General features: G+C 40.5%; 1 protein-coding gene across 2 annotated transcripts in view; it reads right to left on the bottom strand.

The window, feature by feature from the left end:
- Positions 1–17524, bottom strand: part of LOC133483626 (bone morphogenetic protein receptor type-2-like) — a 78940-nt gene that overhangs the window by 9888 nt on the left and 51528 nt on the right. For both annotated transcript variants that reach the window (XM_061785092.1, XM_061785103.1), the window contains 5 exons: positions 13151–13330; positions 6110–6217; positions 5834–5925; positions 3203–3433; positions 1332–1446 (listed from right to left, as the gene is read on the bottom strand). In XM_061785092.1, coding sequence (XP_061641076.1) covers positions 1332–1446; positions 3203–3433; positions 5834–5925; positions 6110–6217; positions 13151–13330 — 726 coding nt within the window. The remainder of the gene's footprint in view (positions 1–1331; positions 1447–3202; positions 3434–5833; positions 5926–6109; positions 6218–13150; positions 13331–17524) is intronic.

Raw genomic sequence — 17524 nt, 5'->3', positions numbered from 1 at the left:
GAGGTTTTAAGTTGTGTTGCCTTTGTTGCGACTTCATACAAATTCAACATACCAGCTCAGTGGTGTTAGCGGGATGGCCGCGTTCATCTGGCTTGAATCTAAAATGTTCCCACATTGTCACGGTGGTGTGAGGCTTTGGAACTAATTCCATTTATGCCGCTCAATTTTCTTTAACAGTGCAGCTATTGGCTCGCCATCAGAAAACTTAACTTCGTGTACGTGAGTGCCCGCATTTCAAAAGTGCGCGTGCACACACACGGCCAAGATGGAGGGTCCCCGCCCTTCACTAACTGATTGGTTTAGAGACCACGGTGGGTTTCATGTGTCTTCTTTCAAGTCGCGGAAATGTTTTTTTCTTCCAAATGACTGGGCACCTGCACGCACCCTCTTTTTTTTTTTTTTTTTTTGCTACACCATTCAGAATTTAGGGCCTTATATGCGACCGACTTAGTCGTACTCTGGAGTCCTGTCTCGCACCCCCCCCCCCCCCCCCCCAAAAAAAATAATTCATACGCCGGATTTCCAGCACCACGCCAGAGTACTAAGCCATAGATCTGCGTCCTAAAACGGAGATTGATCTTACTTTATGCGTCTCAGACCCACATCAAATGAGATCCCTTCACTGTATACTGATATTGAATTATACTGTACATCAAGCAAATCCCCTCATATCGCTTAGTGTCCTCCTCTCCTCTCATTCTACCGCAACAGGATGCACTGTTACTAAATAACTAAACTCTGTCTCCTCTATCAAAGCTACAAAAATAGGATTATGATCATATTGCCTAATATCCTTTCCCTGTGCAATCCTACTGACCAGAAGAGGGGCAGTTAGAGCATCGAATCAAGAGACTATCCTGATCGCAGCTCCCGTTACAGCAGGTGACTCCTCTTTCCCTTTTGAATCTTCGCCTGTCCCTTGCTCATCCACCTGCCTTTCGCTCAGTCTTCCCTCCCTACTTCTAAGCCTCGCTGACTGCTGTGATGAGCACCACTGCTGATTGAGAAGAATGAGGAGGGCCGAGGGAGTTGCAGCTCTGTTTAGTTGTCACTTCTGCCTACGAAGAATGATTTCACTAAGCCTTGGGAATATTCGTATCAGCTCACTTTGTCCTTCTCTCCAATTTTGTGTGACTTGGATGCAAGCTAAAGGCCACTCTATAAATAGGCTTGCTGTGCAGGCAGCATGGAAGTGTGCGTTTGTCCAAATGCAGTGATGCAGAGTGACCCATGCAAAGACCCACACGGAGTTGTACTGTGCAGGCTTTAGATCTTGGCTGGAAAACAGGGCTTTGGGAATAATTCTAATTCCAATAATTTTGGCAGCTCACCTCCTTTAAAGAGTTCAGTGTGCAGGTACGCCAAGCCACGAGTGACGGAGTGAGCAAGCCGGCAGCTGTTGACCCAGTCGTTGGTTTGAACGCTCAGGTAGCGGCTTAGAGAGCCCTGGATTAAGAGAAAGGGGTACGATGAAGAAAAAGAGAGACCGTCGTGACACGTGGATGAGTCAAATCAATCGTCAGCATGGCTCTTGAGATCTGACAAGAAGAGAGGTGACGTGTGTAGAGGGGGAAAAAAGTTGCTGAGTCTTTGTTTGTCACTTCAAAACACTACTCGACAAAGGGCAAGTGACAATGATTTCACGTGCACCATCATCCAGGTGATGGCACAGGTTTCACCATTTTGTTTATTAGAGCAAATAATTCTGCTTATATTACACTCCAACTTTACGACTGTGTCTGTTTAAAGTCTATTTTATCATGGATTTCTTTTAAAGTGTCATTCCAGTTGTTTGTTTAACCAACAATAGTGTTTTAGAGCACTATTTCCCAACCTTTATTAAGCCAAGGCACATATTTTACATAAGAAAAAAAAAATCTCATAACACACCACCAAACAAAAACGTCACAAAAAGTGGATACTCATTAACTGTAGAGATAGGCTGATGTTTTTTCAGGGTCAATATCAGTACCAATTATTTGTAGTAAAGGAGGCCAATATTTATTTGCTTGGAAAGGATTAATATTAGTGTCAAAATTTTGAATAATACAAACTCCATCACTTTTAAATGCCTTTAAGCATACAGTGGGTACGGAAAGTATTCAGACCCCCTTACATTTTTCACTCTTTGCTATATTGCAGCCAGTTGCTAAAATCATTTAAGTTAATTCCCCCCCCCCCCTCAATGTATACACAGCACCCCATATTGACAGGAAAAAATGCATTATTCCCAAAAGACTCATGGCTGTATGAGCTCAAAAGGGTGCTTCTACTAAATACTGAGCAAAGGGTCTGAATACTTATGGCTGGAAGTGCAGGAAGCTTCAAGCCTCAGCAGCAGTTAATTGAAAATTTAAATAAATAAATAGTTCCCTGAAGTTTACTCAGTTTTAAATAGATTTTTTGCCGTCGGATTTAAATTTAAAAAAGGCAGAGTCCGATATGCGTCAAAATGTCAAATATTGGCGCTGATAATCAGGTTTATCCCTGGTTAACTGCCATATAGTGGAAGAGCATTGAGTTGTTCTGCCTGTCACTATACATCTCTGACATAGATAGACAAACAAAGATACGGCCACTTGAGTGTAATTGGGCAATTTCCCACAGCACACTAATTTGCCATGGCACACTGGTTGGGAATCACTGTTTTAGAGAGCAAAATGCAAGCTTTAGAAAACACAGGTGTTTACATACCTGTTTAAACACTGAATAATCAATCTTTTCTAAAAAAAGAGCATATGCTTGAGTACATCACATTCATTCATGAATGGCCCAACACTAGACGTGTGTACGTGTGCCGCTCAAGATACTGAACTTGACAACCTTTCTCCAGCAAAGCGGTTATTTATGTTTTTTCTAGATCGTTGTCACGTTACATCACCATAGGCAAAGAATGTAGAATCAAAAGGATATGACACCATCCCATCCATTTACTGTTTGGCTTGATCATATACTACAAAGCAACCCTCAGTTAGATCCGGCCATTCTATTATTTACTACTTATGTACATATTTACTCATGCATTTTGCTTACAATCTTTCCTCGCTGACACTGCATTACATGACCAAGGGAATCATACTCAAGGCTACATTGTATAAGAGGTGGTTTTGCTTTGTCTTCATACCAAGCGACAGCTATTCAACTACACTACAAGTGCATGTTGCCCGGATTGCCAAAAGACCCTGGGAGTCATTTCACTCACGTGTGGGTAGTAATCCATGACCAGCAGGTACTCAGTGCGCCCCTCTGGGCCTGTCCGCTCATCGGCGGCCACAAAGCAGGCGATGTTGTCGTGCTCCAGTAGCGGCAGCCGGTAGATGGAGCATTCATTTAGAAAGTTCTGGCGGTTGGTGGCAGTAAAGACCTTGACGGCAACAGGTCGCTCATCGAGGGAGCCGCAATAAACAGCACCGTATCGGCCCCGGCCAATCAGCTAAAGGAGGGGGCAGTGGAAGAAGGGCAGAGAAAAGAAACAATTCGTAATCGATTTACGGTGCACAACATAAATGAGTGCATCCCCTTTGAAATCTAAACTATCAATTTGTCAGTGAACACAAGAATCATTTTCAGAATTCAGTTGGTTGAATTCATACCTTTTGAACTCTAAAAATGGCTGCTCAACATATATTGGTGCATAGGAAATTTTGCCACATTAAATTATTATGTGGGGGAAAAAATAGCCTTTTTGTATGTGCACATTGACAAACCTCATTTGCTCACATTTGTGTATTGTGTAGTAGAGTATGCAATAGAAAATATTGATTCTGAAAGGAAACTCAAGGTTTTCTGACTAATCTGTTGAGATGCACTTATTTATGTTGAGCACTGTATTTGCAATTCTGCCCTTGTCCTTAGCGCACACTCATTTAACACCATAATGACAGAAAATCAGATTGACGTTTGTGAGAAATTGCTGACAGGAATGTAGAGAAAAACAGAATCAGATGAAAAAATGGCTACAAAGAAATCCAACATGAAAAGGACAAGTCAGGATGTGGGCATAAAATTAAATTAGGTTACTTATACCATTAAAGTGTCTTCAACTTCGCTCCAAACTTCAGCCAGTAAGTTAGTGTTCTTAGGGGTGCAGAGTACTATAGACTGCCCTTTACATCTCAACACACACAACGAAAACAAAAACTGAATGCATGAGATGCAGGAAATACCCAAATTCAAAAGCACATTTCTTCAGCCGAGTTGTACTAAAACATGAATTTCAGTGAACAGTTACAGAACCTTTGGACTTGGTGGTCTGTGACAGGGGTGCCAAATCTCATTTTTGTCACGGGCCACATTGCAGTTACGGTTTTCCTCAGAGGGTTGTTGTGACTCTGAACCCATATACTGTACATGTCATCATATTATTACATGTACACAACAAATTGATGCATAACAAGTTTTGAAATCAAAAGTCAAGGATAGTAGTTTGTGCAACTATTGTTCAAGTTACCGGTTAAAGGTGTTTGGTAACAAAAAAATGCAATATGTCAATGTTATTTATTACATATGATAATTTGAAATATTGCTACAGATTTGAGCAAGATTCATGGAAATTGATGCACATGATTTGCTTTCATAGACCTCATAAAATGATGTGGCGGGCCGGATCTGGCCTCCGGACCATGAGTTTTACACCTGTGGTCTAAGAGCAGCCACATCTGCTTTGCAAGAGAGAGAATGTGGGTCCGCATTTGATAAGAACCAAGGACGGCACTGGGAATTCAACTCCTGCCTGAAAAGATATCAGTGCCTTGTGCCACTTGGATCTCAGACAGTGCAGCACAGCATGAACACCTGAACTTCGGGGACTGCTAACATGCCACATAACATTCTATCCCAATTTGTGGGTTTCTAGTTCCTGGGCTTCCCGTTCTAGTGTGGAGTATGACTGATTTCAAAGCCTTTGTGGTTTTTCTCTTTTGCGTTCAGCTACTGGCGCCAGTTTCATCTCATCAGTGTGATAACCAACATGCAGAGACTTGAAGCTTGAGGCCGGGATTCTATTTTGTTAATGATTTTATCATTGTGGGTGATGGTTGGAGTTAAATTCTTGGAGAAATAAAATGCAAAAATGCTTCTAGAAAATGAGCAGTGACGATTTCTCTCGTTTTAAAAAAGAAAAAAAAACAATCAATGTATTTGCAGTACTTTTAAAACAAAATAAGATAGGGATAGCAACAGTATATTGGTAACAAATCAATCAAAAACCACATACCGGACTGTGTTTTGCCTCACTAATACACTTAAACTAACATTTCTCTTCTCAACTCTTAGTTGTGTCAAAATCTTCACGACAAAACTTAACCAATACTGCATTGCTTTCTCTTAACTAAACATGTTCAGCGCTAATTTAAACAGAAGAGATCATCATTGAGCAAAACTGGACATTTTGCTATTGCGCTCCCAAGAACGTCAAACTAGAGCATATACAGGAAGTCAGGATGAAAGCCGGTTCGAAGACGAGCCAGGCTTACAAATCACCGTGCAAAGAGTTAATATTGTCACCACCAACCAAGCTAAATTGGCTTCTTATCAAGTTTCCTTCAAGAATGTGTGTTCTTGGAATAGTCACATGACACGTGCTGCCACGACTTGGATGCCGAACCAACAATTGTAACTATACTACTTTAAGTGTGTTTACTCCCTATGCCGGTAGTTTGATACGACAGATATATGTCTGCACTTCTTTTGTTCTCAAGATGTCCTAAAAACACACCCGCTGAATTCTGCAGGAGTGTTGTAGTGAGTGTTGGAGGTGAGCGTTTTTGCAGAATAAGTGGCATCGTTTCTTTGGGGAAGAAAAACTGAAACTGTGACATTTCGGGGAACAGACCTCGAGCAGCTTGAGATTATCCAGGTCTAAAGAGCTCTCGGAGCCAGCAGCCTCCATCATGTTCAGATTGTGAAGGCCTTGCTTCCTGTCTCCTGTAAAAAAAATACAAATAAAAAAAATAAAGAAAAACATGCATGCACACACACAAAATCCTTTAAACAAGGTCTTCTCTGATCCCATTTATTACAGTGATCACGACCCCACAAAAACATTTAACAGACTTAGCTACTGAATGTGGTCTGTTTTTGCTCTCAGTGTGGCGCCATGGAAACTCACCACGCATCAAGCGGTAACCAAAGAAAGCGGCTGCCGCGACGACGGCCAGCACAGAGACGGTTGCCAGGGCAATGATTATTGTCTCTTCATAGCGCAGAGTGTGAGGGTCTGCAAGGACGACAGATAAAAAAACAAACAAAAAAAAAAAAAAACGTTCAAACAGACAATGAGAAAGGAGAGGAGCACAACATAAGCAGTTGACCTAAACAATATAAGAAATATAGTATTTGTGATTCATATCAAATGACGAATGATAAATGGTTTTTCACTTCTACCTACAAGGTACACAAAGCGCTTTAACACTCTCTCCTCATTCAGCTACCACCGAAGAGAAACTGGGGGTTCAGTATATTGCTCAAGGACAATCCGACATAGGCTCAGGAGCCCAGGATTAGAGTTGGCCATTGTTTGAATTTGAGCCATTCCGGTTCCTTATTTCGATTCTCTAATCAGATTCTTTTAGGGGGCTGGGTCAAAAAGGTTTGCATGGTTTAAATAAAGGGTGTCCAAATTATGAACATCCAATTTCTTAGCAGCCAGCAGCATAGACTAAAATGAACATTTGACTCGAGGTTCTTTATAACCAGTACCAATATCAAACCTATGAACTAAAAGGCAATGTGTGTAATTGACTTAATGTTCATTAATGAATGTTTCAGCTAAAAGTTAAATATAGCATTGTTAAAATAGTTATTTGGGACTGTTTCATCACGTCAAATGGCTTAAATGTGCAAATTTTATGTTCCTGTTTTAAGCTTGTAGCCTTTTATTTTGAAGGGTACGCACCGGAACTCAGCATTTTGGCACGAAAAGTAACTTCACACGGCACCGGTGATTTTTTAAATTATTTATTTTTAAAAAACATTTTTTAATGGATGGAATCAAATGCTCTAAAACGCTGATTCCTTTCCCTTACCCACCGATGAGGCACAAGGTTAGTGTTTGTGATACTGTGAGACGTTTATGTGAATTTTGTCCCAATTCATTGTGATGTAAAGTTGCTACAGTGAAATTTTAGCCCAATCTTTTGTATTTTTTTTTTGTCATCGCCGTTTACGTTGGTTTGAAGACTAAAAAAAATGCTAAAAACCATCAGAGCAAAAGTGCAAGCAACCGTTTACCTTGTTAGCTGTCTCAATGTTGGCATAGACTTATTTTATCGTTTCACTCACACAATCGACTTGAGAGTTGACTTCACTGAAGCTCCGCGCTGTGTCGGCTGAGGCTCAAAGCGCATCAGACACTATACATCGTCAAAGCCTCCTTTGCACAATGTAATCTTATTCCAAGTGTTGCACTGAGGTGACTTGTCATTAATTTTAACAAAGTTAAGACACACTTTTGTTCGCCGTAGCTGCCATTGGGCACAAGCACACTGTGCGCGTTCTTCTTCTTTGTTGGTTTACGCCACTTTGTTGTTTTTTGCCACTTCTTCGCGGCTGGATAACTAGGGATCGAAACTGGGAACGGAAATGTTTTAATTCGAATGGTTCCGAGAGAACCCGAACGTTAGTCCCGGTTCCAATCAGTTCTCGATGCCCAACCCTACCCTGGATCCTACACAATCTGCATTTTCCTCTTTGCTTTATTGTTCTTAAATATACTGCGTCTACTATAATGACAAGCATTTTTGCAATGAATTTTATCTTGACATAAAAGCAAATTTTACATAATAGGTTATACTGTAACAGTAACAAATAGACCTGTGATTCTCTAAGTGTGGTATACAAGTGGGACACAGGCTTCCTCTAGTGGTACGTGAAAGAATCACTGAACTAAACACAACCATCCATTTAAAAATGAAAATTTCAATCGAACATAGAGTGAACAAAAATATCTTATGGTGGCAAGACCATTTCAGGGAGATAAAAATTAAGTAAAGAGAGACATTTCATTTAATTTCATGTCACATTTAAAACTGTCAGACACAGTAGCAGGCTGTGACAGCAAGAGATGGAGGTGACAAAACTAAACGCTTGAAGGGCTCGACCACACTATTATCACTGCTTCAGTCTGCGAAGAAAAGTGTGGATCACCAAAGTGATTTATGTATGAAAACAAAAGAAGACGGGAGCTAGCTGAACAGTGATTACTTTGGTAGTTCCGATGAAGCCCCCACTAGCAGCAGCAAACGGCTTAAATCAGTAAGGGACAACAAAAAAACTTTTAATCTTTAAGAACTGTTAATGTTCAAACTGTGCATAATGTTACAGTGGCTTACAATAATATTAAATAGGTTTATACGAATAAAAGTTCCTCAAATTGGATTAAACGTACTACGCAACTGTATTTTAATGTTGGTCATGATGGTGATACTTGGAGAGCTAAGTATTTTTTGAGGTGGTACTTGATGTTAAAAGTTTGATAATCACTGAAATACACAATTAAATGGCACACATATGTACACTGCATATGGCTAATTGCAGACTAAATTGCCTGTAGTTGTACATGTGAATGGTTGTCTAAGTGTCCATGTGTGCTGTGATTGACAGGCGATCATTCAAAGGTGTACCTTTCCTTTTACCCGCAAGTGAGCTGGTTTAGGCTGCTGCACCACAGGTGATATAATCTATAGTCATCAATTAATCTAAGCATCAATTTATATTCCAATGATCCAACTACAATGATACAGGCTCACCCAGTTGTATGTCCACCACAAGGAACATACCCACATGGACAAAATTGTTGTTACCCTCAAGAAAGGCTCACAATTACCACTGAAATAATTTAAAGTATGAATGAATTCAAAAATACTGAACATTAACTAATAAAAACCAGACATTGCTTTCTGTGCTGTCCAACAGCATTACTTTAAAAAACAAACTAATTAAAGTGGCATGGATAAAAAGGAGAATGCTATTAATATTGTTTTTTTGAGGCAATGAAACTGCCTAAAGCTGTGTTTTGGGTCATTAGCCTGTTGGAGGATCCATGACCTATGGCTGAAACCAAGTTCTCTGACACAGAGCAGCACATTCTGCTCCAGAATGCCTTGATTGTTTTGAGATTTCATTGTACCCTGTATTTAAGACACCCTGTGCCAGATGCAGCCAAGCAGTTCCAGAAAACAACGGCGTCTTATTATACAATCCCAATTCCAATGAAGTTGGGACATTGTGTTAAACATAAATAAAAACAGAATACAATGATTTGCAAATCATGTTCAACCTACATTTAATTGAATACACTACAAAGACAAGATATTTAATGTTCAAACCGATAAACTTTATTGTTTTTAGCAAATAATTATTAACTTATAATTTTATGGCTGCAACACGTTCCAAAAAAGCTGGGACAGGTGGCAAAAAAGACTGAGAAAGTTGAGGAATGCTCATCAAACACCTGTTTGTAAACTCCCACAGGTGAACAGGCTAATTGGGAACAGGTGGGTGCCATGATTGGGTATAAAAGGAGCTTCCCTGAATTGCTCAGCAAGCAAAGATGGGGCGGGGTTCACCTCTTTGTGAACAAGTGCGTGAGAAAATAGTCGAACAGTTTAAGGACAATGTTCCTCAACGTACAATTGCAAGGAATTTAGGGATTTCATCATCTACGGTCCATAACATCATCAAAAGGTTCAGAGAATCTGGAGAAATCACTGCATGTAAGGGGCAAGGCCGAAAACCAACATTGAATGCCCGTGACCTTCGATCCCTCAGGCGGCACTGCATCAAAAACCGACATCAATGTGTAAAGGATATCACCACATGGGCTCAGGAACACTTCAGAAAACCAATGTCAGTAAATACAGTTCAGCGCTACATCCGGAAGTGCAACTTGAAACTCTACTATGCAAAGCAAAAGCCATTTATCAACAACACCCAGAAACGCTGCTGGCTTCTCTGGGCCCGAGATCATCTAAGATGGACTGATGCAAAGTGGAAAAGTGTTCTGTGGTCTGACGAGTCCACATTTCAAATTGTTTTCGGAAATTGTGGCCGTCGTGTCCTCCGGGCCAAAGAGGAAAAGAATCATCCGGACTGTTATGGACGCAAAGTTCAAAAGCCAGCATCTGTGATGGTATGGGGCTGTGTTAGTGCTAATGGGATGGGTAACTTACACATCTGTGAAGGCACCATTAATGCTGAAAGGTACATACATGTTTGGAGAAACTTATGCTGCCATCCAAGCAACGTCTTTTTCATGGATGCCCCTGCTTATTTCAGCAAGACAATGCCAAACCACATTCTGCTTCGTAGTAAAAGAGTGTGGGTACTAGACTGGCCTGCCTGCAGTCCACACCTGTCTCCCATTGAAAATGTGTGGCGCATTATGAAGCGTAAAATACGTCAACGGAGACCCCGGACTGTTGAACAGCTGAAGCTGTACATCAAGCAAGAATGGGAAAGAATTCCACCTACAAAGCTCCAACAATTAGTGTTCTCAGTTTCCAAACGTTTATTGAATGTTGTCAAAAGAAAAGGTGATGAAACACAGTGGTAAACATGACCCTGTCCCAGCTTTTTTGGAACGTGTTGCAGCCATAAAATTCTAAGTTAATGATGATTTGCTTAAAATGTATGCATTAATTGGTCATAACATACAGTCTGATCCTCTAAACTAAAAGAATAAACTAAAAGCCTGCTTAAACCAATAGCACACAAACAATTTGTGTTTTTGTATTTTTATAGCGCATAACGTGAACATTCTCAGGACAGGGAGGAAAAAGTAAGTGAACCCTTGGATTTAATAACTGGTTGACCCTCCTTTGGCAGCAATAACCTCAACCAAACGTTTCCTTTAGTAGGAGATCAAACGCGCAAATGATCAGGATCAATATTTAACCATTCCTCTTGACAAAACTGTTGCGGTTAAGCAAAACGCCTGGGATGTCAGGTGTGAATAGCACTCTCTCATCTCAATCGGGTTGAAGTTAGGACTTTGACTGGCCCACTAAAGATGATGTATTTTCTTCTTCTGAAGCCATTCTGTTGTTGATTTGCTTCTGTGTTTTGGATCATTTGTCCTCCTGCAAAACCAGTCTTCCTTTGAGCTTCAACTGCTGGACATATGGCCTTAAGTTCTTCTGCAAAATATCTTGATAAACTTGCATTGATAGCAAGCTGTCCAGGCCCTGAGACAGCAAATCACACCCATACCATGCTCACTCACTGCTTTACAGATGGCATAAGGTTTTGATGTTGTGTGCTGTGCCATTTTTCCTCCACACTTGGCATTATGTTCCTCCCAAACAATTCAACTTTTGTTTCATCTGTCCACAGAATACTTTTCTAGTACTGCTTTGGAACATCCCAGTGCTCTTTAGCAAACTTCCAACATGCAGCAATGTTTTTGTTTTTTTTAGACAGCAAAGGCTTCCTCCTTGGTGTACTGTCATGAAGCCCATTTGTGTTTAATGTTTTACGCATGGTAGATTTGACAACTGAGATGTTGGCATGTGCCAGTGATTTCTCTAAGTCTTCAGCTGACTTATTTTTCTTTTCTTTTTTAAAAAAAATATCTCTGAGCATTCTGCGCTGTGCTTTTGCAGTCATCTTTACAGGATGGCCATTTCTTGTAAGAGAAGCAACAGTGCTGAGCTTTCTCCATTTATAAACAATTTGTGTAACTGTGGACTGATGAACAAGTCTATCAGGGATACTTTTGTAACCTTTTCCAGCTTTATACAAGTCAACAAATCTTAATTGTAGGCCTTCTCAGAGCTCTTTTGAATGAGGCATGGTACACATCAGGCAATGCTTCTCGACAGGAGACATTTCTATTTGCTCGAGCAGCTTTAAGCCACACCTCCAATCTTGTCTCATTGATTGGCCTCCAGGTTGTCTCACACCCGACTCTTGTTAGATCTTTGAGAATTCATAGCCTTGAGGTTCACGTACCGTTTCCTCCTTGTCCTGTGAATGTTTATTTTTAAATACAAATATAAAAACCTAATTGTTTGTGTGGTATTAGTTTAAGCAGACTGTCGTGATTTGAATGATGATCAGACCGCATTTTATGACCAATTTACTCTTATTCATACTCTTTCTTCTCACTCTACAGTATGCAACCAAATTTCAAGTGAACTAATACTGTATATGTAACAGTTTTCATCTGATGTAAAGAATGATTTTGGCTCTAAATCACTTGGTTAGCCAATGGACCCATTGCTTCAATAGTGGCAAGAAAGCTGCCAGACATGTTGGCAAGTAATGACAAATCAAGTATTTATTTATTTTTTTAAAAAATATTACAAATTAGAATCTAATATTAAACCCAACATCCTGAAATAATTTCTCTCTTTCTGACTTCCAATGTTCGTCTTGTCACCTGTGTGCTAAACAGAATAGTCACCAAGCCACCCGCAGACAGACTGATAACAGAGACGCCTTGCATTCCGAGGAATGTGCGGTGGCAACATGAATTGTAGTGTGTGTGTGTGTGTGTTCCGCCACCTGTCCCTAAACATAGAATGAACACACACACTGCATTTATTCAGTGCTAAACCTTGACGAAGGAACAATTGACAATAGGTGCTTTTCTTAATGACGTTCCAAAGTATGACAAGTTCTAACTATCATTGCTAATCTGAAACACTGTACATGTCTGTGCAAAGCACTTCATCTAAAATGTTCAACATTTCAACGTGTATTAAGTGTTAAGCTACTTGACCTGTTACCAGCAAAGTTAGCTGATAGTTAACTACTAAGCGTGTGTTCTTGTGTCATGAACGCAGATTCGCTATTTGGATAAATTTGTCACACACAAATGACGATGTTCATGGTTTGGTGTCCTGATTAAGTAGGGTTGCTGTCCAGATGGAGGTAGTGAGAAGCCAGGAAAACCTCCTTGAAATCAGCTTAAAAGTAGGTGCCCCTGCGAGTCTGATCTGGCAGGGCCACGAACCTAACCTGAGGGCAGCTGGTCCAGATCACTGAACTGGGGCATAACTGGGGATCTAGCATATCCCAGGAGATCCTGTACCGGGAACTAAAACTTCCATGTAATATATGGCTCTCTTATAAAGTATAAAGCAGAAACCTATTAAAAAAAGTGGTTCCAGTTATTTGACAGTTTATATGTAAGTGTGTGCGCACGTACAGATGGGCTGTGCAGTGGTGGGGCTGGGAGGCGGGAAATCCTCTGTGAAGTTGACGTTGCACATGTCACTGCCGCAACAGCAGAAGTGGTATGTCCCGTTCTGGATCTGAGGTGGCAGGTTGGTCACCACGCAGCGGTCATCTCGACAACCTTGGTGGTCGCCAAGGTAGGTCCAACAACCTGAGTGGTGTTGACAACAACACAGATATTGAGAATTTACAAGGGGTGAGTTTAGATCTGAGTGTCCAATTCTGATTTCGTGTCCTATCCAATATCCATTTTGCCCCTAATTTAGATCTACATACAAGTGACACATACCTGATATCACAGGGGTTATGTTTACTGAAAACAATGAGAACACAGAGTTCTTACACCATTTCCAAAGTCAAACTCAAGCACACTCTAGGTGCTAGGGGTGGGTAAAAATATCAATTCATCAAGGCACTGCAATTCAATATTGATTCACCTCCTGGCCAGTGCGGCGTGCTTTGCATGTGATTGGCGTTATATTGATGGATGCTGCACTGACCAAGCAACAACGGCTAAGCAAGCATCGCGGCAGCGGCAGTGTAACGCTACAGAATTCTACTTTTAAGTCTAACGTTTGGGCTCATTTTGAATTCCTTATAAATCCTGAACACAGAAATAGACAAAAGACACTCGAACCATGATATGCTGTAGCAACACGAAACCACGTTACAGAAGTCCCCATCCCAAGGAAATTACACAGAGTTAAGACAGCGGTTTGGGGGTAATTGAAGTTGGCAAAAAGAGTGGCACTTACATGTGATGCTTGGATTTCCAGAGTGACTGTCCCCAACGTACGTAACTACTATCACTTCTCATTTAATTTCTAACGAGTGGGAATTAGTGTCAAATGTTCTGCAGATACAATAGAGCTGTCTACATGTTTACTTTGTACTCCATATGCACAAATAAGTTAGTGCACATTTCTCTATTACAATTTCCAAGACATTAACTTTACATGCACTTTACCTTTTCAGTATTTATACACAACTGTCATGTTTTTAACTTTCGTAAAGTATTCTCTATTCAGTTCATGTATTCTAATCAGTCAGGTCAAACCAACATTACAACATGACAGAAATAAGGGGTGCTAACTTACTGTAATTAAATTACTTGACACACACCGAAACTTTAGAGCATGATTCGACATAACGCCGGCATGTTTACATACAACCGTTAGTGCTAGCACTAGCTTGCTAGGCTACATAACATTTTGTTGCCTGCTTGCGAGTGGTTTCATATTAAAAGTAAATGAACATACCTCAAGCAATCTTTGAATCAAAGTCCTCTCCCGAGCACCGGTTACAACCAGCACACGTTTTCCCCCCATTTTTTTCTTATAATACACACAGCACGATCCACTGTTGTTGTCGTCGCCATGGTAACGAGTCTATCCGGTCATGTTCGAGTTGACAAGATCGTAAAAGACGGGATGCGGTGGTATCGGAATAATAGATTTTATTGCAGTAGTCTAACATAGTGCAATCATGAAAGACCACATTTGTCTTGTAGTCTGTTCCACGCATTAGGTGTTGTCTGTCCCACACAGCCGCCATGTTTTAAAACAAATAAATATTGGCGGTCAGATATTTACAGAACTACGTCAAAAGACGCGACAAGGATAAAAATGAACTAGCTTTTGGATCCAAATATACTGTACTCGATGGCGACGTGACAAAGACTCATCTAAAGACCCTGTTAAGTGATTTATGTGATTTATTTCGAAATACATTAAATATGTTTGAAGATAAGTGGTAAAAAACGTGCAAAGGCTGAGAACAATTTAGGACTGAATTGTGGAGCTATAGCGTTAAACTGTTTTTTTACCTTTCAGTTCTTGAGATTTTTGGGGCAGGGCTAAAACCAAGCCCAAGTACAGTACGAACTTGGGCTTTCTGGCATGAGTCGGACCTCCCCCACAATATGTCTCAGTACTTATATAGTCTTCATTCCATCAGTGGCTATTTGACGCAATTGCCAGTTCCTTAGTAATAACAACTTGGCCATTTCTACCTCTACAGTGTGCAGTTACCCATCAAGCTTTGCCAACAACCTGAAAAAAAAGCATCATCCCTAAAGTGTTATGAGTCTTGGATTAGTTTGTGAGTTGGGCTACAGTGTCTCTGTTGTGTGGACCCACGCAGCGAGGTGTTGACGATCTGGGTGGCTCCGCTGCCGGTCTTGCGAGCCAGCTAAAGGCTAATAGCTAGTAGCTGCTAGCGAGCTCACAAACTGGGTGACCGCTGTTGGGGCTGTTCAGTATGCTGTAGCCTTGCTCTATGGACCGGATGTGGATCTGCACAACAAAAACACTTCAGGGAAAGTTAAGTGTTTAGTACGTTCGGTAGACGTGAGCCAACAAGCTTGCTACTAAACTAACAAGCTCGGGGTCGTCTAATATGTCACTGCCTCACTTGGTGTTGTTGTGTGCGGGCCCACATAACAGAGACACTTCAGGGAAAGTTAACTGTTAATTAAACACAGCCACACACATTATTCAGCCAGGCACGTATTTGAGTGACAGATGAAGAGTGACCGGGGAGTGTCTTCACCGCATTCAGCGTACAATACCACACAGCCTTTGGACAGTCTCTATTATTCACGATATTGAAACCTCATTTTATATATTTGACTTTATTTTCACTTTACAGGCTCTTTAAAAATATGTGTAACAGTGTGTTTGGTGCTTCCAGTAATGTAGAGCTAATATTTTAGAAAGAATGAATGATGAAATGAAAGAATGATATTAAACTTTCATGGCTTTCCAAGATCTAAACCAGTGATTCCCAACCAGTGTGTCGCGGGAAATTATCAAATGTTACTTAATTGCTCCAAAAAATTATTTACAAGAAATAATGTATCTTTGTTCCTCTATTATGCCAGTGAGGCATCGTGACAGACAGAACAAATAAATGCTCTTCTATTAGATGGCAGAAAGTACATACAGTAATTACTGTGCATCTACCTTTTGTGACATTTTTGTTTGTTGGTGTGCCGTGAGATTTTCTAATTGTAAAATATGTACCTTCGCTCCATAAAGGTTGGAAATCACTTATCTAAACAAACACCCTCCACTCTAATATTGCCAGAATTAAAGTAAACCACTTCATGCCTATAAAGACATGTAAGTCAAAACATTGGGCAGCAGTAACAGAAGAAACCTTATACTTAACTAATTATTACATACCATTTAGTTTGTCCTGGACTAACTCCCCTCCCAATAGGTTCAAAAGGTGGATAACTTTTGTGTTACTCTACTGGCATCAACATTTGCCCTGTTTAATGGTTAGCATACCTCAGAACTTTGAATGTAGTTTTGATTTACCATGGTTGTGTGTTGTTAGGGATTCCATGTGTGTTTTTTTTGTATACACTCCCATAATGAGCTAACTTTAGCATGTCTGCCACAGAGTGGTGAGGTTCTGGGTTTGTTCTTCCAGTGCTTGCGTGGGTTTCCCTGTGAACTGCTGCCTACTCCCACCCCCAAAGAAAAAATGCACACTCGGTGAATTGAAAATTCTTGTTGTGCATTGGTGTGAATGTTTTTGTTTGTTTGTCTGTGTTCTGCAATTGACTAATGACCAGTCCGGGGTCTATCCTGCCTCTCGCCCAAAGTTGGCTGGGAGAGGCTCCAACTCACTGGTGACCATAATTAAGACGGGCGGTATACAGCATAAAAAGGATGAATGGACACTGCCAAGACACATACAGCGGCTGAAATATGTATTTAACACGTCACCATTTTTCCTCACTAAATATACTTCCAAAGGTACTATTGATCTGAAAATTTCACCAGATGTTGGGAACAACCCAAATAATCCATAAATACAAAAAAAAAAAAAGAACAAATAAGCTCAGATATTAAGTTGTGTGTAAAAATGTGAAATGACACAGGGAAAAAGTATTGAACACATGAAGAAAGGGAGGTGCAAAAAGGCATGGAAAGCCAATACAACACCTAAAATCAATCAATAATCAAACAGCAATCCAGCTCCTTGTCAGTGCAAATGAATATCAACTGGTTCAGTCCTAATTGATGGCCTACAAAAAGGTCTCACTGTCAAGGTGTGAGTCAAGCTACATCTTATAATGGGTAAGAGCAAAGAGCTCTCTCAAGACCATCGCAAACTAATTGTTGCAAAACATAACGATGGCATTGGTTTCAGGCGCATATCTAAGCTTCTGAACGTTCCAGTGAGCACGGAACGTTCGTTTAAAGTTTGCTGAACAACATTTGGACAAGCCAGTTAAATACTGTGAGAATATAGTCTGGTCGGGTGAGAGCAAAATTTAACTGTTTGGATGCCATAATGCACACCACGTTTGGAGAACAAATAAAAACACCAT

This window comes from Phyllopteryx taeniolatus, chromosome 1, assembly GCF_024500385.1.
Source record: "Phyllopteryx taeniolatus isolate TA_2022b chromosome 1, UOR_Ptae_1.2, whole genome shotgun sequence".
NCBI classification, from domain to species: domain Eukaryota; kingdom Metazoa; phylum Chordata; class Actinopteri; order Syngnathiformes; family Syngnathidae; genus Phyllopteryx; species Phyllopteryx taeniolatus.
This window is presented reverse-complemented; position numbering and strand designations above follow the sequence as displayed.